Source organism: Manis javanica, chromosome 9 (genome assembly GCF_040802235.1).
Source record: "Manis javanica isolate MJ-LG chromosome 9, MJ_LKY, whole genome shotgun sequence".
Classification (NCBI taxonomy): domain Eukaryota; kingdom Metazoa; phylum Chordata; class Mammalia; order Pholidota; family Manidae; genus Manis; species Manis javanica.
In genome coordinates, this window is record NC_133164.1 from 55952304 (window position 1) to 55976697 (window position 24394).

General features: G+C 39.2%; 1 protein-coding gene across 1 annotated transcript in view; it reads left to right on the forward strand.

Annotated features, from left to right (window-relative positions):
* Positions 1–15681, forward strand: part of LRRC63 (leucine rich repeat containing 63) — a 62795-nt gene extending 47114 nt beyond the window's left edge. Inside the window, 4 exon segments of the mRNA XM_073213303.1 lie at positions 7155–7227; positions 7229–7394; positions 15466–15608; positions 15610–15681. Of these exon segments, the coding sequence (XP_073069404.1) occupies positions 7155–7227; positions 7229–7394; positions 15466–15608; positions 15610–15681 (454 nt within the window).
* Positions 15682–24394: the final 8713 nt, after the last annotated feature.

Here is a 24394-nt window from a genome sequence, read left to right on the forward strand (position 1 = left end):
TGATTACTGTTTCAATTTCTTTGCTTGTAATTGGTTTGTTTAACTTTTGTGTTTCTTCCTTGGTCAGTCTTGGGAGGTTGTATTTTTCTAGGAAGTTGTCCATTTCTTCTAGGTTTTCCAGCTTGTTGGCATATAGGTTTTCATAGTAGTCTTTAATAATTCTTTGTATTTCTGTGGAGTCTGTCGTGATTTTTCCATTCTCATTTCTGATTATGTTGATTTGTGTTGACTCTCTTTTTCTCTTAATAAGTTGGGCTAGAGGCTTATCTATTTTGTTTATTTTCTCAAAGAACCAGCTCTTGGTTTCGTTGATTTTTGCTATTGTTTTATTCTTCTCAATTTTGTTTATTTCTTCTCTGATCTTTATTATGTCCCTCCTTCTGCTGACTTTAGGCCTCCTTTGTTCTTCTTTTTCCAGTTTTAATAATTGTGATGTTAGACTATTCATTTGGGATTGTTCTTCCTTCTTCAAGTGTGCCTGGATTGCTATATAGTTTCCTCTTAAGACTGCTTTCGCTGCATCCCACAGAAGTTGGGACTTAGTGTTGTTGTTGTCATTTGTTTCTATATATTCCTTGATCTCTATTTTGATTTGTTCATTGATCCATTGATTATTTAGGAGCATGTTGTTAAGCCTCCATGTGTTTGTGAGCCTTTTTGTTTTCTTTGTAGAATTTATTTCTACTCTCATACCTTTGTGGTCTGAAAAATTGGTTGGTAGAATTTCAATATTTTGGAATTTACTGAGGCTCTTTTTGTGAGCTAGTATGTGGTCTATTCTGGAGAATGTTCCATGTGCACTTGAGAAGAATTTACATCCTGTTGCTTTTGGATGTAGAGTTCTATAGATGTCTATTAGGTCCATCTGTTCTAGTGTGTTGTTCAGTGCCTGTGTGTCTTTACTTATTTTCTGCCCCGTGGATCTATCCTTTGGGGTGAGTGGCGTGTTGAAGTCTCCTACAATGAATGCATTGCAGTCTATTTCCCTCTTTAGTTCTGTTAGTATTTGCTTCACATATGCTGGTGCTCCTGTATTGGGTGCATATATATTTAGAATGGTTATATCCTCTTGTTGGACTGAGCCCTTTATCATTATGTAGTGGCCTTCTTTATCTCTTGTTACTTTCTTTGTTTTGAAGTCTATTTTGTCTGATATTAGTACTGCAACCCCTGCTTTCTTCTCACTGTTGTTTGCCTGAAATATGTTTTTCCATCCCTTGACTTTTAGTTTATGCTTATCTTTGGGTTTAAGGTGAGTTTCTTGTAAGCAGCATATAGATGGGTCTTGCTTTTTTATCCATTCTATTACTCTATGTCTTTTGATTGGTGCATTAAGTCCATTTACATTTAGGGTGACTATTGAGAGATATGTACTTATTGCCATTTCAGGCTTTAGATTCGTGGTTACCAAAGGTTCAAGGTTAGCTTCTTTAGTATCTTACTGCCTAACTTAGCTCGCTTATTAAGCTGTTATATACACTGTCTGGAGATTCTTTTCTTCTCTCCCTTCTTATTCCTCCTCCTCCATTCTTCATATGTTGTGTGTTTTGTTCTGTGCTCTTTTTAGGGGTGCTCCCATCTAGAGCAGTCCCTGTAGGATGCCCTGTAGAGGTGGTTTGTGGGAAGCAAATTCCCTCAGCTTTTGCTTGTCTGGGAATTGTTTAATCCCACCATCATATTTAAATGATAGTCGTGCTGGATACAGTATCCTTGGTTCAAGGCCCTTCTGTTTCATTGCATTAAGTATATCATGCCATTCTCTTCTGTCCTGTAGGGTTTCTGTTGAGAAGTCTGATGTTAGCCTGATTGGTTTTCCTTTATAGGTGACCTTTTTCTCTCTAGCTGCCTTTAAAACTCTTTCCTTGTCCTTGATCCTTGCCATTTTAATTATAAATGTGTCTTGGTGTTGTCCTCCTTGGATCCTTTCTGTTGGGGGTTCTGTGTAATTCCATGGTCTGTTCGATTATTTCCTCCCCCAGTTTGGGGAAATTTTCAGCAATTATTTCTTCAAAGACACTTTCTATCCCTTTTCCTCTTTCTTCCTCTTCTGGTACCCCTATAATATGAATGTTATTCCTTTTGTATTGGTCAGATATTTCTCTTAGTGTTGTTTCATTCCTGGAGATCCTTTTATCTCTCTCTATGTCAGCTTCTATACGTTCCTGTTGTCTGGCTTCTATTCCTTCAATGGCCTCTTGCATCTTATCCATTCTGCTTATAAATCCTTCCAGGGATTGTTTCACTTCTGTGATCTCTTTCCTGACATCTGTGATCTTCTTCCGGACTTCATCCCAGTGCTCTTGCATTTTTCTCTGCATCTCATCCCACTGCTCTTGCATTTTTCTCTGCATCTCATCCCATTGCTCTTGCATTTTTCTCTGCATCTCTGTCAGCATGTTCATGATTTTTATTTTGAATTCTTTTTCAGGAGTACTAGTTAGGTCTGTCTCCTTCTCAGGTGTTGTCTCTGTGATCTTTGTCTGCCTGTAGTTTTGCCTTTTCATGGTGATAGAGATAGTTTGCAGAGCTGGTACAAGTGACCACTGGAAGAGCTTCCCTTCTTGTTGGTTTGTAGCCTTTTCCTGGGAGAATAGCGACCTCTAGTTGCTTGTGCTGGGCAGCTGTGCGCAGACAGGGCTTCTGCTTCCTGCCCAGTTGCTTTGGGGTTTATCTCTGCTGTTGCTGTGGGCTTGGCCTGGCTCCGGCTGCTGCTCCAAAATGGTGGAGCCCCGTTGGAGGGGGAGCGGCCAGGAGGCTATTTATCTCCGTAAGGGGCCTCTGTGCTCCCTGCTGCCCAGGGGGTTAGAGTGCCCAGAGATCCCCAGATTCCCTGCCTCTGGTCTAAGTGACCTGTCCTGCCCCTTTAAGACTTCCAAAAAGCACTCTCCAAACCAAAACAACAACAGCAACAATGAGAGAGGGAACAGAAAGAAAAAAAAAGGAGAAAACAAGCGATTTTTTTTTTTTTTTTGTCCTCAGGTGCCGGTCCCAGGCACCCGCTCACTTGTCCTGCTGCCCTGTCTCCCTAGCACCAGGGTCCCTGTCCTTTCAAGGCTTCCAAAAAGCACCCACCCACCGGTCCCGCAGGGAAGGAACGCTCGATATTCTTTGTCCTCAGGCACTGGTCCCAGACACCCGCTCACCAGTCCCGCCGCCCTGCCTCCCTAGCACCGGGGTCCCTGTCCCTTTAAGGCTTCCAAAAAGCACTCGCCAAAAAGAGAGAAAAAAAGGGGAAAAAACGCACGATTTCTTCCGTCCTCAGGTGCCGGTCTCAGGCACCCACCCACCAGTCCCACAGGGAAAAACACGGGATATTCTTTGTCCTCAGGTGCTGGTCCCAGGCACCCGCCCACCGGTCCCGCAGGGGTCCCTGTCCCTTTTAGCCTTCCAAAAAGCACTCGCAGAAAAGAGAAAAAAAAAAGGGGGAAAATGCGCGATTTCCTCTGTCCTCAAGTGCCAGTCTCAGGCACCCGCCCACCGGTCCCGCAGGGAAAAAAGTGGGATATTCTTTGTCCTCAGGCGCCGGTCCCAGGCACCCGCTCATCAGTCCCGCCACCCTGCCTCCCTAGCACTGGGGTCCCTGTCCCTTTAAGGCTTCCAAAAAGCGCTCGCCAAAAAGAGAAAAAAAAAGGGGAAAAACACGCGATTTCCTCCGTCCTCAGGCACCGGTCTCAGGCACCCTCCGGCCGGTCCCGCAGGAAGAAACGCGGGATATTCTTTGTCCTCAGGCGCCGGTCCCAGGCACCCGCTCACCAGTCCTGCCACCCTGCCTCCCTAGCACTGGGGTCCCTGTCCCTTTAAGGCTTCCAAAAAGCACTCGCCAAAAAAAAAAAAAACCGCTCCGGTTTCTTTCCATCCACCGGGAGCCGGGGGGAGGGGCGCTCGGGTCCCTCCGGGCCGGGGCTTGTATCTTACCCCCTTCGCAAGGTGCTGGGTTCTTGCAGGTGTGGATGTGGTCTGGATGTTGTCCTGTGTCCTGTGGTCTCTATTTTAGGAAGATTTTTCTTTGTTATATTTTCATAGCTCTATGTGTTTTTGGGAGGAGATTTCCACTGCTCTACTCACGCTGCCATCCTGGCTCCGCCCTCCTCCTCTTTTTTTTTTTAATGGAGGTTTTATTACACAGGCATGATTAATTAAATCACTTGGCACTTGCTTGGTGACTTGTTCAGCCTCCCACCCCTGTGGCTTCCCTGGAATCAGGGAGGTGAAACCAAAAGTTCCATTCGTCTAGTCAGGGTTCATTCCCCTGCAACCAGCCTTAAGCGTTTTCCAGAAGTCATCTCCTCAACCTAAACCCAGCTGCTGTGGAAAGGGCCTTGTTATGAATAACAAACACCCATTTCATGTTTATGACTCCGAAGTGATTTCATAAACTGAGGAAGACCAAGATGCCCCTATTGTTCTTTATTGCTCAGGAAATTTCAAGGGTTTTGGGAGCTGTGAGCCAGCAACTATAGACCAAGACCTAATAGATACGAGAAATAAATTTTGATCACCTAGTGACAAAACATATATTTTTTTACAATTCACAATATGAAATCCATCTTTCCTAGAATTTAGTGAACTCTTTAATCAGCCATCTCAAACTTTTTTTTAGTTTAGGTAATATGTTTTAATTATTGCCTCTCCTTCTCCATCTGATTCATTTTCTTTTCATGAAATACCTGTTATCAATATGTTAGGTCTCCTGGACTGTCTTCCATGGCACTTATATTTTTTCCTTTATGATTTTTCTTTATATTTTCGCTCTGAGTTCTGCTTTGTCTTTACCTCTAACTCAGAGCTCTATGAAGACCATGTTCTTCTTTAGTTCATCCAGTTAACTTTTTAATTTTACCAATCATGTATTTTGATTCAAGAAAGTCTTTGTGCGTGTATGTGTATGTGTGTGCTGTATCTGAATCTTATTAAGTGTTTTTCCTGCCTTCCTCCCTCAACTTCTTGTCTGTGCCCACAGGGTGTGTTTGCCTCCAGAACTCTGTTTGGTGCGTTCTGTTTGTTATTCTCCCCCGGCTGCCCTGTCTGCTGGTCAGGTCCAGCAGCAATCTCAGAGCACAGTTTGTTACTGAACACAGTGGCTTTGCTCCTTGGTGAGCTTGAGCCAAACAAAGTCACATTAAGCAAGGTTCGACTAGAAACAAGTTTTACTAGTTGGCACAAGCTTTATTACTGGGGATAGTTCCCAAAGCAGGGTCTCTGGAAGGGAGGGCGAGGTTTCAGTGTGAAAGGCTGTGGAGCTGGAGAAGTGGGCTGCCGAGTACGTCATTACACCTACAGCCTGCAGGTGTGTCTGTTGATCACTCCTCCTACATTGTGTACCAGCCTGTGGACATCTGGTTGGTTGAGCATGAGGTCACCAGGAGATATTTCTGGAATCTTAATCATCAGTCTTCTGGGCTCCAACTCGTCTGGGTTCTACGTGCTTGTGGGAAGCATGAATCCATCTGGTGGGATCTCGGCTCTTGTGAAACTGCTCAAGAACATGGGACAAGGCTTTATCTACAGCCCTTCAGGGGAAGCTGAAGTCCTGTGATCCTGATTTACATCTAAGCTAAGCTATTATTACTCTGGCCTTACCTGCTTTTCCTCTGGCCCTACATGTGTCCACTGCCCAAATAATCATTTACTATCAGTCCAATTCCACAGTGGCATGGAAGGCTCAGGGCTGTAGTGGAAGAAAAGCCTGAGGGGTCTTCACCAAAGAGGGGGACGTACTCACAAAAACATGGTCAGGACCTTTGACACATGCCTCTTTTTTACAAAGGATTCCTAGCAGGACCTCGCTTTTGCCTTTTGGGCAACACATGCACAGCACATGTGAGTGAATGTGAGTTGAGTGGCGTAGAAGGAGTAAGTTTCTCTGTCCCCCAGGATGCTCAGCTGCAGAGGCTGCCCCAGCATGGAGCTCTTCCAGCTTTAAAGATTGTTTAGTCTACTGAGCTCTCCCAGAACTCATGGAGAGGAATAGTCACAGGTGGGGCCTGTGACATAAACCCATGGAGGCAGGGCAGCCTCACCCATGAGTGTTCAGGGGACTCTCACTGGCATTTCCCTAGAGTGCCCGCACTTAGTCGGGTGTCCATGGGTCTCTAGGTTGCTGGCCTTGAGGCTTGTTTTGGTGCAGAGGAAGAAGTGGCCATGCCAGCTTTGGACCTTCAGGACCGAAGCAGAGCCTGGGGTCTCACTCACCTTTTCAGTACTATGAGAAGGGCAGTAGTCAAACTGTGGTTGAAGGTTGAAGACAGCTGAGGGGCCATCTTCCTAGCCTTGCTATTTTAAATGCCTTCTTTGACCATGTTTTAATATTGTCAGCAGGAGTCATAATTAAATTACTTAAATTGTATGTATAAGATAATGTGAAACTTGACTGCAAATGTGAATCTTGAGACCCTAAGCTTCTTATTACCTATAGTCCATATATCAGCCTCTTCATCCTAATACATTTGACAAGTTGGACTGGCCTTTAATTTGATTTTTCCAGAGCTCTTATGAGAAGATACTTTTCTGTTGGTTTCCAGCACCAATTAGAAGTGAGTAAATGACTGTTAATATAAATGTAATGTAATGTAAAAGTAAATGACCTTCAAGATAAGTGGTATAAAATGAGAAAATCAATAATGTTGGTTCTCTTTGAACACAAGAAAAGAGTTAGTAGAACCAATTGACACAGTAAAAATCAAGGGGACTCAGGTGATGAAAAGTCAAAAATACAACTTAGCACATGATTCACTTTGATAATGTTAATTCGACTGTTTTGATTGGGCTTGAATGAAAATAAAGTGTTGATGTTCAATTTATCTTTGAAAATATGTTCTTCCTTTGCATCATCATACTAAACCATATTATATTTATGTAGTATAACATTTCATTTGTCTTGCCATTTATGAATATTTTTTCTTTTTTCATAGTGATGACATGTTTGTTGCAAAGACCCAAACTGCATTTACACAAGTGTGCTTATCTGCATAATAATGTATTGGTTCAGGGGCTTTTTTAAGTTAATTCTCTTGATTCCAGGGAAGTACTTAAATACTTGTATTTTACTGCCACTAAGTTTGATACCAGTTCTCAGGAACATTGGGACAGAATCTTACTTCAAGTATTATAAATTGCATAAATACCTTTTAAAATATGGTTTCCTTTATTTTCAGATTCCTCAATAAATTGGTTGTTGATGAGAATGAATTGACTACTTTCCCAGCTGCAATTTTGAAACTTAACGTGAAAAAAAATCCTATTTGAGAATAATTTCATCTATCCTATATTTTGGAAAGAGAATTCTTTAAATAGTCCACAGTGTCTTACTCAAGTTACTTCTTTGTTCTTTTTAAAAAATGATCTACACAAATACTATGATGTGATCCCAGTGGAAATGCAAAACTTACTAATGTGGTGAGCAAATTCTGAAGTCCTTTTAACCAAAATGCACTTTTAAGCACTTAGTATGTTCTTCATTAGAGGCCCAGATGGGTTTTACTATTCATGCACACACATACACCCCACACCGAACACCTACACCACACACCAAAACAGATGCATGGTTCTTCAAATTGCTTCTTTTGGTTCTTCAGGCATATTACTGTAGTCTGAATTCAGCACATCTTCTAATATTCTCAAATTATTACTTGAATTCAATGTGAGGTACAGATTGCTGATATTCTAATATTCTCAAATTATTACTTGAATTCAATGTGAGGTACAGATTGCTGAGGTGTAGCTGTATACAACATCTATACAGTTGTAGTATAAATCTTTTCTATGAATTACTAAGGATAAAAGTAGGTTCTCAGAAAAAGACTCTTTAGTCACAGGCACACTATGCAGGGAAATGCTTTACTCTACTCTAACATCAGAGAGACCAGGAAGAGAACAGACATAGAGCAACTTCTCTTCCTCAGCGATCAAAGGCTGTATGAAAATCATTGCCTACACTGAGAATTAGGGGTCTTAAAACACCACACACTATAGTCTACTCAGACTTATCTCATTTCCTTCAGATGGTGCAAAACTATTTTTATTGCAGAACTGTTCATAAATGCTCATATTATTGATGTAACAAATATTTTTTGTATGCCCAACTAAAATGCTTTCCTAGGAGTATACAAATTACCAATATTGATTCAATAAAGGAAAATCTGAGCAGAGTTTTTAATTTTAATGCATTGAGATGTCAGTGTTCATGAGATTTGAATACACATGAGAAAGTAAGAAAAATCTCCAAGGACAAAACATCTTAAAAGGAAATAAAATGTAACTAGTGAGTGGTAAACAGATATGGAATCAAGAGATCTGAATTCATCCCCAAGCAGGGAAGCTGAACCTGACATTCCTGAATCAAATCTATACTCACAAAAGGGCTAAGCAGTCCCAGAGCAGTGAATAGCTCCCTTCCAGCAGAACAAACATTTTTGAGGGAAACATCCTCAGTTTAAACTTTGAAGACTTCAGAAAACTAAGTTCAAGTAAATATTATCTCACAATGTAAAAAAGTTTCCAAATGCATAAGCCACAAGAGTAAAAGTCACCAAAAACAATCAACAGCTACAAATCTCCAAGGGTCTAAGATATTAGAATTGTGTGCATAAGATGAAATACCTACTTTAAGTGTTTAAAGAAATAAAAAATATATATTTTTTAATGGTTAAGGAATTAAAAACCGTCAAATATTCCTGGGAAAATGTGAAAAATAAATTTGGAATGAAGTTCTAGAAACTAAAAGTGCAATTGTTGAAATTAACTTGATACATGGGTTAGACAATTATACACATATGAAGAAAGATCTGAAGAAATTACTGTGTATATGTAGACAGACAGTAAAGAGATATGGACAATAAAAGGAGAAGATTTAACCTAAATTTAGAGTTCCAGAAAGGGAGAATAAAGAGAATGTTGGGAGTCATTATTTGATGATATGATGCTGTAAATTCTTAGAAGCAATGAATGATGTGAATTCACAGGTGCTGAAATCTCTACACAGAGAAGTAAACACCAAAGACAAGGGCAAAGACTTAAAATAAGCTGGGGGGGGAAACACCACTTATAAAGAACAACAAATCAACTGCCAGCAACTGGGGTGATACCTGAAAAAATGTTATTTTGCCCACCAAGACGAACTTTTAAGACAAGGGAGAAAATACTTTCAGAGAAAGTATTATTTACTTTCAGAGAAAATAAAAGAGAGAATCTACTCCCCCTAAGTTTTCACAAAGGAACCTGCAAAAAATGTGCATCAGAAAGAAGGACAATGAATCCAGAAGCAAATTTTGAGAAGTAAGAGGGATGGAGGGAAAAGAAATTGGAAACTATGTAGTTAAACAAACCTGATCTCTTAGACCAATGAAATAATAACAACAATGTCTATGGTGTGGTGTTAAAAGGAAGATGTAACTAAAACCAGACATTAAAAGGTTAGCAATGCGGTTTTTAAAGGATACTTTTTTATGATAGCAAGAAAAAACATACTGTACCTAGGTGAAATATGTACAAGATTTTTATCAAGTGAAATGTGTACAAGATATTTATGGAGAAAAAAAGTAAAACTTTACAAAAAGGCAAAGAAGACTGAATTAAATAAGAGAGATACACATATTCAGGTCTAATAAGATTCATTGCCAAAAATATATCCATTCTTCCCATATACAGAATACATATTCAATGCAATTCTGGTTAAAACCCTACAGAATTTTCTGGTAAACTTGATAAGATGATTATAAAATATGTATGGAAAAATAGAGACTACAAAATAGCCAAGACAAACCTGAAAAAGAAGCCTAACATAAGAGACTTGCCTACCAGAGATAAAGACAGTATAAAGTTATAGAAAGCAATACAGTTATTTTTACATGCAACAAAAGACAAATTAGCCAATAGAAGAGAATATACAGCATAGTTATGTTCTCATGCACATGTGGAAACTTAATATTGGACAAAATAGCACTGTGGGTCAGTAGGGAAAGGACAGATTTTTCAATAAATGATAGTGAGATATTTGGTCACCTATAAAGGAAAAATATATAATTAGATTCCTGCTATGAACACATCATCATAAAACCATTTCCAGCTGGAGTAATGAATTAAATCTGAAAAGCAAAACTTTAAAGCCTTTACAAGCAAATATTGGAGACTGTTGTATGACTTCATGGTAGAGAAAGAACCCTTAAAAGAAAAACACAAAAAATATAAACAGTAAGTCAAAGTTTCATAAATTAACAGAAGTGTAGTATTTTCACATAATAGGAGAATGCTTATTTACCATACATTTCCTTCACCCACCTTCCCATAACTTGTCTCCCCAGCCCAGAAGCCCCAGATCTCCTTCCCTTTGTTTAGGCTAAGTTGGCATGTAACACTCAATCATCTGGCTGCCTCTTTGAGTCTCATTTCTTTGTGAAAGTCCCATATGTACATAATTAAATCGATTTTTCTCTTGTGAATCTGTTTCACAAACTTAAACTGACAAGTTTAATTTCAAGGGCCACAGCCATGGACCTAAAATGGGTAGGGGGAAGCAATCTTTCCCTCCCTTACAATTCCTAGCGAGAAGAGGCTTGTTTCAAAAGCCTCAACTTCTTTGTTTTTGACAAAATTGTGTGTATTTAAAGTGTTTTTATATATATATGCATTGTGAAATGATGCTAAGATGAAGTTAACTAATACATTCATCACCTCATGCAGTTAACATTTTTGTGTTATGCAGGACTTAAAATTTATTCTCAGCAAATATCAAGTATGCAATAAAATATTATTAACTATAATCACCATACTGTACATTAGATCCTCAGAACTTATTCAGCTTATAATTGAAAGTTTGTACCCTTTGACCAACATCTCTCCATTCCCCTGTTCCCCTGTTGTAGGGTAGGGACATGGGGCAAGCATCATGATTAACTTTTTCTGCCTATGATGAAAAATGTGGAAATATAAATAGTATAGTAAGAAGAGGAGGGACTCCATCTTAAGGCTAAGATTCCATTTTAAAAACCAGGAAATTTAGGAGGTAAGAGTCCTACATATTTTATGGTAATCAGCCAATAACCAAACCTTAAGGCAGGGCAAACAGTTCTAAATGATATGTATCCACTGTTTGAGGGTAATCACTATCTTGAAGAAGAACAGGATCAAGAAATTCCTTGTATTACATTTATCTTACAGAATATCTAGAGGACTGATCATGGATGGTGACATAATATCTGTCACTGGAGATAGACAGCATGAGCTCACATGTCAAGCCTACATTGACCCCCCTTTCCCCTCTACCCTTTGCCCCATTCTTGAAAGCCTTAAAAGACAGAATCGTAAGCCCCTTAAGCATGCCTCTGAGGTTGCCTGCACTCCTCTTTCTTCAAGTGTATACGTTTGTCTTAAAGACTTCTTACTGCTCAACTTACTGCATTTTGTCTCTGAGATCTTCCAGTGGTAAGCATGTTTGTTCACTATTTCATTCAGTTTTCTAGACTTAAGCATTAGTCTTCTCTCTGTCCTACTTCAGACAAGTAGGAAAGGGCTACTGAGATCTCTGATTTGGGCTTGCAAGTTCCCATCTCCTGGGTGACCCAGACAGGACTGCAGCAGCTGTGTGATCATGCTTTTTTAGTAGCCTGCCCACAAATCTCCTTTCTTCACTTTTGGAAAGTTCTCAGAACATAATCTCACTCCATCCAATGCTCTGTGGCTCCCCCTAATCCTGGGGTGGTGGGGGCTTAGTTCCCACACCTTCCAGATTCAAGTAGACACTGGAAGCCGGGTGACTCTGGCTCAGGAGTTTGCCAGGGATTTGCCCTATGCTGCGCAGGAGCTCAATGTCCTTCCTTTTCCTCCCTCTGCTCTTCCTTGCTCTCTGGTGCCTGCACAGCTGCTGCCATTCACTACCACTCTTGCCTTACCTGCACTGGTCTGACCTGTCTCTATGAAATCAGTTTCAGAAGCTTTGATTTGACTCCCATCTCAGCCTTCCTGAGTTATGGCATGTACCATATCTAGACAACTTCCTTTATATAGTATTCAATTTAGCATACATTGTTTTAATTAATATATATTGTGAGATACATATAGGCATTACTAATATACATATATGTATATAATGAATATAGTTAAAGCTGAGTACCTAATGACTTTGCAAATCTTATTTTGTTCTATTTGCTTCAGATCTTTATTTTTTTTCAAGTAGAACATTACAAATACAATTACGGCTACTTTTGACTGTTTTTCAGTCTCATTTGCTTCTTCTCCAGAGGTAAACATTTTTCTTAACTTGTAGTTGGGATTCCCCTACATATTTACTTTTACTACATCTGTGTGTTTCCATAAACAATACTGTGGTATGAGAAAAAATATCTGGTCTTTGCCCCTAGTTTCTGGCACAGAAATCCCAAGTTTCTTGGAATTTTCTGACTGATAGGAGTGTCTTCTTTTATTCATGATAAGCCCCTTTCAACAGAACCTGAATTTATGCTCATAGATAACTTTCTGGATTGGATATGAAGTGGGGGAAGCTCAGTAGCTTCAAGGTGGGGCTGGTGGCCAGAAAGATTAAGCCTTGGTGGTTAGAGGCTTGGAAATTATGGCTCCACCTGCCTCCACCTCTAAGGAGAGGAGAGGGACTGGACACTGAGTTCAATTCTCAATGGCCAGTCATTCATCAATCATTCTTATGTAATGTAACTTCCAGGAACTCCTAACAATGGCTTTCAGAGCACTTCCAAGTTACTGAACACTTCTTCCTGGGGAGTGGACACGTCAACTCCACAGGAACAAAGGTTCCTGTCCTCAGAACACATTTAGACCTCTTCATCCAGCTTTTCATTTGTATCCTTCCTTTACAATATACTATAAAAACAAACATAGCATTTTCCAGAGTTCTGTGAGTTGTTCCAGCAAATTACCAAGCCTAGGGGTGGTCATGGGAACTCCCATTTTGTAGCCAAGTCGAGAGAAGTGTGGGTCACCTGGGGATTGGACACTTACAACTGCCTCTGAAGGGAGGGCAATCTTGTGGGACTGAGCCCTTGAACCTGTGGAGTCTGATGGTAACTCTAGGCAATTAGCATCACAATTGAATTGAATTGTAGGACACCTAGCTGAATCTGCAGAGACTTGGAGAATTGGTTGGTGTTAGAAAAAGTCTCTAACAAATATGCAGCATTCTTTTTAATGTTTTAAACTTTATATAAATATCATAAAATATATCCTTCTGTGACTAATTTTTATGTCTCACATTTTTTTAGATTTAACCATTTTGATTTATGTAGCTCTGGTTCATTAATTCTGGTATAATTTCAGAATGAATCTTTCACAATTTGTTTATCCTTTCTCTTGAGGATGGATATTTGGGTCGTTTCCAACAATTCATTATTACCAAGAACTCAGAAATGAACATTTTTAAAGCGTATCTCCTTATGCAAATGTGCAAGTACCTCTAGGTTATGGAATACATACATCATAAACTAAAGTAAAAATTGCTAATTTGCTCTCCAAAGTAATTATACCATTTTATACTCCACCAAAAAAGCACAAAAGTTTATTCCTAACCAAGTTTTGTACTGTCATCCTTTCACATTTTGCCCATCTGATGATTATGAAAAGATATTGCTTTGCTGTTTTGTTTTGTACTCCCTAATTACTAATGAGATTGGGAAATCTTACTTCCCAATGTTCTCTGCACATTCAGGTTTCTTCTGTGAACAGTCTGTTCGTGTACCAATGTTAATGTACTAATGGGTTGATGTCTTTTTTTTAAAAACTGAATTGTGAGAATTTAAAAATAAATATGAACACCAATCTTGCACTAGGTTCTGATAGTCCCTTTATTTTTTTTCTATTAAGGTATTATTGATATACACTCTTATGAAGGTTTCACATGAAAAAACAATGTGTTTACTACATTTACCCATATTATCAAGTCCCCACCCATACCCCAATGCAGTCACTGCCCATCAGTGTAGTAAGATGCCATAGATTCACTGTTTGCCTTCTCTGTGCTATACTGTCTTCCTCGTGACCCCTCACACCATGTGCGCTAAACATAATACCCATGAATCCCCTTCTCATTCCCTCCCCACCTGCCCTCCCACACCCCTCCCCTTTGATAACCACTAGTCCTTTCTTGGAGTCTCTGAGTCTGCTGCTGTTTTGTTCCTTCAGTTTTGCTTCGTTGTTATACTCCACAAATGAGGGAAATCATTTGGCATTTGTCTTTCTCCGCCTGGTTTATTTCACTGAGCATAATGTCCTCCAGCTCCATCCATGTTGTTACAAATGGTAGGATTTGTTTCTTTCTTATGGCCGAATAGTATTCCATTGTGTATATGTACTACGTCTTCTTTACCCATTCATCTATTATAGACACTTAGGTTGTTGCTTCCATATCTTGGCTATTGTAAATAGTGCTACGATAAACATAGGGGTGCATATGTCTTTTTGAATCTGAGGACTTGTATTCTTTGGGTAAATTCCAAGGAGTGGGATTCCCCAGTCAAATGGCATTTCTATTTTTAGTTTTTTGAGGAACCTCCGTACTGCTTTCCACAATGGATGAACTAGCTTACATTCCCACCAGCAATGTAGGAGGGTTCCCCTTTCTCTGCATCCTCACTAGCATTTGTTGTTCTTAGTCTTTTCAATGCTGGCCATCCTAACTGGTGTGAGGTGATATCTCATTGTGGTTTAAATTTGCATTTCCCTGATGACTAGTGATGTGGAGCATCTTTTCATGTGCCTCTTGGCCATCTGAATTTCTTCTTTAGAGAATTGTCTCTTCATATCCTCCGCCCATTTTTTAATCTTGTTATTTGCTATTTGAGTGTTGAGGCATGTGAGTTCTTTATATATTTTGGGTGTTAACCTTTGTTGGATATGTCATTTACAAATATATTCTCCCATACTGCAAGATGCCTTTTTGTTCTGTTGATGGTGTACTTTGCTGTACAGAAGCTTTGTAGCTTGATGTAGTCCCGTTAGTTCATTTTTGCTTTTGTTTCCCTTGCTTGAGGAGATGCATTCAGGAAGAAGTTGCTCATGCTTATATTCAGGAGATTTTTGCCTATGTTGTCTTCTACAGTCTGTTTATTTTTAAAGTGATACATTTATTTTGAGTTATAAGAACAATACATATTAGAAAATTTGGGAAATACAGAAAAACATTATAAAGAAATTAAAATTTTCCTGTGATCACATTGTCCAAGAATAATTGCTCATTTCTATTTGGGATCTACCATATAGTGCTTTCTTGTTATACATCGAAACTTTTTTCTTTTAGAAAACAAGGACTGTTTTATACATGTATTTACTTAATTTTTGGCATTTAACTTTTTAATTCCATGTGTTTTAACTCTTTAATTAGATGATAAGATCAATAATGATAAAGGTCATATTTTATACTATGGCGAGTCTTATGCAGCATCAAACAAAATATCTTTCTTTTAGTAGATATTTACTAAATATTGATTTGGTGTTTCTTCCGTTGCGGCACATCCAAATGTGAATGGTGTCATGGTCCAAAGTTTGGTGAAGGATTTTGTGTCATCCAATCCTGTGATATTTTTGGAGCAACTCAACTTCCTGTCATGTTCCATGTCTGTTCTTCTTCTTGTTATAGAAAAGTAAAGGAAAAGCACCTTTGTTTCAAACAGTATTCCTAGTAAAAGAGTAGCTCTAAATTATGAGCTGATAAATCATCTATGATTTGAGTTCCACCTTAACAACCATTAAAGTTTATATATATAGTAATTAGGTGTACAATTATGTGTACAATTTTTCTTTTGAAGAACATTATGTTTACTAGCCTCCCCCCTTCACCAAGTCCCCCTCACAAATCCCATTACAGTCACTGTCCATCAGTGTAGTAAGATGCTGCAGAATCCTTACTGGTCTTCTCTGTGTTGTATGTGTACAATTTTTTGAGAGTACGGGTTCTGAATGAAAACATAAGTATCTTCTCACATGAATCCTTTGTGTAATCCTAGCTCCTTATGAAAGTTTGTGATTATTAGAGAATTGTTGCGAAATAATTACTTAAGGATTAGTAAAGATTTTTGGATTCCAATGAAGATCTAGAAGATTTCCTTTACAGCATGTTAATTGTAGAAAGAGAAATGTTAGAATCTTTTTCAGAAAGGACTTTCCTTACAACTGGCCTTTTCATGCATCCATTTTTAGTGATAAGATAACATTTCAAAGTCATCAGTGGGGTTTCTTCCTCATGGGTGAAAGCCATGCACCCATGTTCTTAATGTGGGTCCATTTCTGTGGAAATCTGTTCTGTGCCAACAAGGTTGTGATTGTTTTTAAGAATAAAAGATTAATTTCAGTCCTTCATTTAGTTGTTCCAATTCATTACCAGGCTCTTACAACTGGTACAACCTCTCGTTTATCTCGACCTTCATCTCATAAAGCCTGAATCCATAGGCTAGTGCCAGAATTCAAAAGGCCTTCAATGCTAATCTGGTGAGAAATTCAGTCATGGAAAGTGCCCTAACTTACTTATCTAATATTCTCTTGTTGAATAAATTACCTATTTATTTTTATCTATTATAAACAACAATTTAATAAAGATTTCTAAAGCTAAATCTTTGCTAGGTCTGTACTTGGTTTGATTTGATTTTAGTATAAATTTCTGACATTATGATTGCTAGACAGACATTGTGCAGAGATTTAAGGCTTTTTATTCTTATGATGAAATTGTTTGCCTTCATGTCAGTTTAACTTTTCACTAGCCATGTATAAAATGCCCTTTCCCCAAACCTGCAACATCACTGATCTTAGTTGATTGATTAACTAGTATATTCATTGCTGATAAGATAGACAAAAAGTATATATGATCCATTTGTTTTCTTTTATTATGAGTAGAGTTGATTTGGGTTCCATGTTACGTAGTCTTTATTTTATCATCTTTTCTGATTTTTTCTTTATAACTTTTTATGATGTTTCTACTGGTATGGTCATCTTATTGTTTGCAATGGCTTATATGTACTGAGAACATTAACCTTCTGTCATGTATGATGAAAATATTTTTCTCATTTTACAGCCTGCCTTTCATTTTTATTTGAAGGGGGCTTTTTGACATGACCATTTTAGATTGAGGTTGTAAAATCATGGATGAACCTGGGGAGCATTATGCTGCATGAAATAAGCCAGACACAGAAAGAAGAATACTGCCTGAGCTCCCTTATATGTGAAATCTAAAATAGTCAAAATCAAAGAAGCAGAGAGTAGATTAGTGGTTTCCAGGAGAAGGGGGTTAGAGAAAATGGGGAGATGTTGGTTAAAATCAATCTATTACTCTTTTAATTTTTTATTGTTAAGCTTAACATGTCCTTCCTTACTCCCAAATTTACATAAAAATTGATCTGTAGTTTACTTTTTTTACATCTTATTCTTTGATTCATCTCAAAATTACTTTAGTGTGATTAGTGAGGTATGGTTCCATATTCAAGGTTTTCTAGAATGTTGGAAGCTGTGCCATCATTCATTATCTTCTGAATCTTTACCCCATCAATTTGAAAAGCCACCTTTATGCTATCTGACTTCATACATCCTGAGCCCATACTCTTGATAGTCTGACTCCCATAAACTGCTCTTCCAACAACACCCCATGAGTGATGAATTGAAGATATTCCATGGGGTCACTGTCTGCCAGAGATAGCAGGGATGAGAATGGGGAAGCACCAGTCCTCAACCAAGGCAGCCCAGGACGTTCTCCAGCCCAGGCTGGCACAGCTGCAGTGAGGTACCAGGTGGTACCACTCAGGGCCTCTTCTTCCTGCAGGCGCAGGGGGCCAGGTCCTGAGTGTGCCTGTTGAGGAAGGCCGGACAACTGTTCCTTAGTGGTGAGCAGGCCCTATGCAGGCAAACCGCTCTCCTCCAGTAATGCCCGGTCCTTCCCAAACTCCCAGACGCAGGTTCTTACTCCCAAAAAGGTCAAAAAGCCGAAGTCAAGTAACTTGACCATGGGTCCTCTGTTCATTACAGGGCTGATAGGCACCTAGTGCTGGACCTGGCACAGGGTAAGGCTTCAGAAAAGGGTAGCTCTTATTTTTAATGTCACAATGTGTGCCTCCTCAGGCCCAGCCCAAGTCTCCCTTGTCCTAAACCATGATCCCTGCCTTCAGGGATGCTGTGGTTTGTTTGTGTTTTTAAATAGATTTTAAACATATTTCTCCAGTTTCTTCTATTTTAAAATTACCAACACAATGACATTTCCAATGGATTGAATAAATGTCAATTGAGGAACTCTAAGTTTTTTATTTGTTGTTTTCATTACATTTAGGGGAGAGGAAAGATTAGACATTAATGATGAAAACTGATTCTTCTACTTTCCCCAAGTTGAACTTAGTTAAGCACTAACCTTTAAATTGGATTCCTTTGGCTAGTGAATAACACAAAGGTTATAAATGCAATTAATCTCAGAAATCCATACCTCCACAAATGAAGAATCCCAACACATTTTGACTATTTAACCACTCTTCTCTAGCACATTAGGAAGTTTTATTTTTCACCAATAAGAAATGCTGTATGTTTGATAATAAAATGGTTGTTGGAGGACACATGTATGGGAAACCAAAAGGTTCAGAGTGTCTTTCTGCTGCATACCTCTGGGGACACCTGAAGATTCATTGTTTTGTAGTGGGAGAAAGAGAATAAATAATAATCACAAACTGTACTTGGTGTTCCCTGGAGATCACACTTTTCTCAGCTGAGTTCAATTTACTGATGATTTATTGGGCACCTACTAGATGCCAGACACCATGAAATATGGGCCCTTTGGATAAGGTATAATGTGGAATGTTCTATGACAGAGGTGTGTTCACCAGGACATAGGTGCTCAGTGAAGTAGCACAAAGCCAGTTCTGGGAGTCAAGGAAGACTTCCTGAGGGTGCATAAATCAAACCCAGTGAACTGGGTTAATGTTGTAAAGTGTACGGCAGAGAATCTTGCAAGATAAGGCTAGAGAAATAAAGATGCTGCAGTCATAAGGATGTCACAGGTCATGCTACGGAGTGTCACTAGCTGCTAAAGAGCCATTGAAGATTTTAACAGAACAGTAACATGATCAAATGTGTGTTTGATTTGGGACATTCAGAGAAGGTGCTAAGGTCTTCATCCAGACATGACAGTAGTAGTAGTGAAGAGAATTTTCAAGAAATATTTAGAATATAAAATTAGCAGGTCGGATGTTGAGCATGGGGGACAGAGGGATATCTTTAGAATGATTCCCTTGATTTGTACTTCATAGGAAGAAGACAGGAAAAAACCCTTTCTTCACTCATTAATTCTTCAAGTGTATAACTTTGTCATAGATAAAAACAGTTTTGTAGAATGAATATGATATTTCAGAACTATATGTTGGTTTTAATTCATAATCTGTTCTCTCTCAACCTGGAGTTGAGCCACGTTATGCAACTGTTACATTTTTAAAAATCTGGATTTGTCAAACAAACAAATAAGAGTGCTTCTTCTCTTTATAAAAGGATTCTTTGTTTTATAAAATAAATCTTCATATGACACCTTTAAATTGTCAGTTCTAAGTGTGATTTCATAAACTGTTTCTCAGAAACACCTACTTTATAAAAACAGACATATACATGCTTTTTGAGTTTATTTATGGTATTTTTTCCAATATATATCTTTTTAGAGTAAGTGGCGTGTTGTCTAGGATGAATTTGCTTATTCATTCATTCATTTAATTAAAAAATATGTATTGGGTTCCTACTGTATGCCAGACACTGTCCTAGATTCTTCAGTTATAGAATTGAATCAGACAAAAGTTCCTGTCCTCATGAAATTTGCATCCTAATGGATTGTCTCTCTCTCTTTTTTTTCTTTCAAAAAATAGTGTGTGCTGTTCTCCCTTTTGCTGGGTCTTAAGGTATTTTCTAGCACAGTACAGACACCGTCTACATATTTATTCAATTGAATAAATTCTCAACAGAGCAAAAAGTGGCTTAATGATACATTGCATAAATGACTTCACAGTTTTAAGTATTCTGATCTATTGTTAAGACACAGTTGAGAGGCTAGACTATATAGTCTCATTTTAAAAATCAGGTGTACAGTCACGACGTTTATTTATTAGGAGAAAAAGAACTATGATTTGAATACTCATTTGCTCACTTAAGTTCTCAGCAAATAGTGTATTATCTTTGCATCACTTGAAACACTTACATACCCTTATAAATCAGATTTCATTGACTAAATATTTTAGAATTTGTGAAGCCCTTTCATATAACAAAGAAAAGGAAGGATATTGAAGCCCTTGCTTTTCTAGTATTACCTGTGTGGCACAGAGGAATGATTATGCACAGCATTTCCTTTCTTCTTTTCCTCCTTAGGAAAAGAATCCTGATTTTTAGCAAGGCACAACTGTCTTCCAATATAAGGCACTACATTTTCCAGGCTTTCTTGAAGCTAAACTGGTCACTAAATTATGGTCAATGAAATAGGAGTGAAAGTATCAGTAGGACTCCATGAACGCTGTTCAAAAGAAGCCATTTGATTTGAGAGAAGACCTTTTCTGCTCTTTGGTTTTTTCTCTTTATGGCAGTCTAGAATGCAAGCAGGATGACTGGAGTTCCAGCAGCCATTTTTGGGCCATGATGTGGCCTTGAAAATAGATAGTAGGAGCCTAGGTCCTTGATGAAACCATAAACCACAGTATCAGATATGGTATCGCCTACCTTGTACATGAAAGGGAAATCAGTTTCTATCTTGTTTTAGCCATCTGTACTTTGGGTTTTTCTGTTGTCTCCAGCCAAACTTAATCCTAACAAATAGAGCTTGCAATATACTCTAACTATATGAGGAAAAGAGTCATATTCCCTCTACTAGAGTATTGTGTAATATGTTTTTGGCTCATTTCTTTTTCCCCTCAAGTTGCTTCAAATCTGATTGCACTTACGTCTACACATTTAACTGGCTGGGGACAAGGTGAAGCAAACTAACTCACCTGTGGTCCCATTTGCAGAGTGGGGTGGGGGCCTGTGTTCTCCCATCTCAGTAGACACTGGTCTGTGTGGCCTACTGGAAAGGAAGAAATCAGCCACTTCTAGACAAATTATTTTCCTATTTGTACCTCTGAATACCTCTTAAAAGAAAAAAAGTTGTCTTCTAATTCAGCAAACCAAGAAATCTTAGAAATAGCACACAAGATCTGATTTGTTATTACCTCCCTCCAAATCTACTGTGATGGCAAATTTTTAGTCCCACATCATCATAGTCAACAGTTTACTGCAGACATTACTAAATACTCCTAATCTGCACACCTGGCAGGCCTTGATCTGCCTCTGAACCTTGTCAGTATAACTCACCAGACTAGCATCTCTTTCTCACATGTTACCACGTATAAATGCATTTAATATTACTTCTTAGGTTGCTAACTATTATTTAGTGCTAGTTAGCAACTGTAACAGAGAGCTAAAATGGGACTCTCTTGCTGTTTCCATTCTAGCTTGAACCCAAAAGTTTAAAATAAAAGGATATGTTTCCAAATTGAGGTACTATAAAGAACATTCCAAATCAAAGCATTATATAGAACTTGGAAAGAAGGTGGACAAATTAGTTTTGTGATAGAAAGTGGGAGATTTCTGATGAGTGGGGGACTCTCCAAGAAACCCACAAAATTGCCCAAGAGAATCAACTGGGAGCAGCCACCAAGCCCAGATGGCGCAATGCCGGCGCATGACAGTGCCAGTGCAAAGACTGTGTCCTTTCCTCCTGATCTCCTGTTCCCCGGGGCACCTAAAAAGGTCAGATACTGCAGCTAAGCTATGAGACAGCAAGGTGTGGGAGGGACATGTAGAGGTGACAGACGCAGCCGGTCATGACCCTTCCCAGCTGTGGGTTTCAAGCCTGACTCAATACTATTCTCATTTGCTTAAGACCTTAGAGTGTGACTATTACACTGGATTGGATGCTTTGTTGGTCTGATGATATTCCTTTTATTACCCAAAGGCCGGGAAGGACTTCATGATATAAAGAGATTTCATGCAGAGGCAGGGAAGGAACCAGTTCTTGGAAGAGGTTATAAAGAGCCCCAGAGAAGAAGGGTCAGGTCACTTCATGCCACTCTCTGCTGCCTCCTCCCCTCACTGGCTTCCACTTGCTCAAAAGAGCAGCCATGTCGCCTTTACCATCTGGCCTCCCATGATCCACAGACAATCTGTGAGGCTTGGACACTGGAACCGCCTATCCCTTTTGAGAGAATTTCCACCCCAGCTGCTCTTAAAAATTGGAAAGGATGTTTCTTAACACCTGGAGCACGAGAAGAAGAATAATCAGTCCCTTCAAAGTATAACATCATATTTGAAATTTTGTCTGAACCTTCCTTAATATTTCTACATCATCTTGATGAATTTATCACTGGGAAAATCTAAACCAGTTAAGTTTTCACTATGTTTCAAATACAGAAAGCTGACTTTTGGAAATTCTGCAGAAGACAGGGATATCTCCAAAATACCATTATGACTAGCTTTCCCTTAACTTGATAAATGGGGAAAATTGGCATATTACTCAGAAACTCAGCCAAGCCACTTACTGTAATTTTTAAATGTTTGGTGAGAACTATGGGCTTAGTTGAAACTGTACAAATAATAGTCATCTTGTTTGTCTTCCTTTTTCTCTAGCTCAATTTCACATAGCTTAGGGGTTGTATAAGTTTTTTGTACTAAAAAGAGATGCACATTAACTGCACTTTTTGATCCCTGACTCACTCTTGTTTCTGTCATGCACTCTTAATTTAAGGAATGAGGCACTAAAAAGCAAGATTACCCAAGTAATTTATAGTAATGCAAAATTTGGCTCAACAAGCAGATCAATAGTCTCCATAAGGCCTAGGACAGATGCAGAGAAAGTTACAAAAAGTCATTATCTAATTGGGAAATATCTGCCAGGACACCAGATTTCCAACTGACCTTAAAAGAAGATTCTCTTGGCCCAGAAAACATGATACTAGACAGTCCTTGAAATAGCATCCAGACAAGGGCACTTCTTTGAAACATCATACATCATAGAAGGAATGGCCTGAGCTGGAACTTTCCAATTTCATTTCCCCTTCTGTTGGGCAATGCACCAAGAAAGAGACCCAAAGTGACCTACAGAATTTCCTTTGTCAAAGCTCAAAGAACCCTCAAATGCCCCTGTATTTGGATTCCAACTGCATTCATTCCATTAGGATAATGGAGGATGTTTCTTATCATGACTTCTAGATCTGTTTCCTTGTCTCCCCCTTTTCACAGAGCAAAAGGAATTACACCTATTTGTAATTCTCGGTGTACACAGTAGATAATGTGTTTTGTGTAAAAGACAAATAAGTTTAAAAGAAGTAAAAAATAATGTTAGGATATAAAGATAATAGGATACCATTAAGCACTGTCCCCAGTTTAGGGTCTAAATCTCACTTAGTTGGCAGGAACCCCCCCAGCATGAGGTGGGGAGCTCCCCCAGGGCTTGTTTAGGTGTACAGGTATCCTGGGGAATTGTGGAGAGTTGTCTACACAGGGTATTTGCAAGCAAGCCTTATGACATTGCTGTGGGTCACCTCTGCTAATCTGTCAGCTGGCAAGACACAGGGGCAAGAGGAGCCCCGGTTTCTCCTGCATGCAGCTCAGAGGTGGAGGGGATGCAGATATCCCCATGTGGGATGGATGGGTGATCAGTGATGAAGACACCGTTCAAGATGGCCCCCGGGCACATGAGAGGGGCCCAGCATTCAGCATAGGCCCATCAATCCAATCCTCACCCCCTCCCTTTGACAGTCTCACTCCCCATTCTGGTCATCTGTCTTGCTCAGTCCCAGGTAACTGGGTCTCTGTGCCATCACCATTACCAGCAGCTCTCTCCTCTATTCTCCATGAGTTCCTGCCACACGCTGTCTTTACCACCTTCCCCAATGGCGGTGTTGTCCTCTTTCCTTCCCAACAGGACTTGATCTGCCCATCGTTACCAGCCAGAGCCAATCTGGATCCCCTTCCCTCAGGGGCAGGTAGGTTCTTTCTTCAAAATTCTTTGAAAACGTTCAAATAGACCCAGATCCTAGTCCTGCCATGGTGCCTGCTGAGGAAGGTTGATAAGCACATACTAAACACTTAGTTCGGTGTTTAGTACTCACTAGAAATGTTCCAGGAACTGAATGCTCACTAGAAATGTTCCCTCAGGGGAACATTAAATTTGCCCCAAAAGTAACCCATAAAAATAATAGGTATAGTTTTGTTTGCCAAAGAAGTCCTTGTCCTTTTCTATGACACTATGTCTGAATTAAATCAAGTTTTCTGATTTACATAACTTTGAGACATCTTAAGAGATCTATTTCAAGCATGGAATGGGAAGTGGGTGGGCCAAAGCTCTCTACCTAAAATCATTGATTTTCAGGTTCACTGGCACACTTGGAGCCATCAGTGCCTG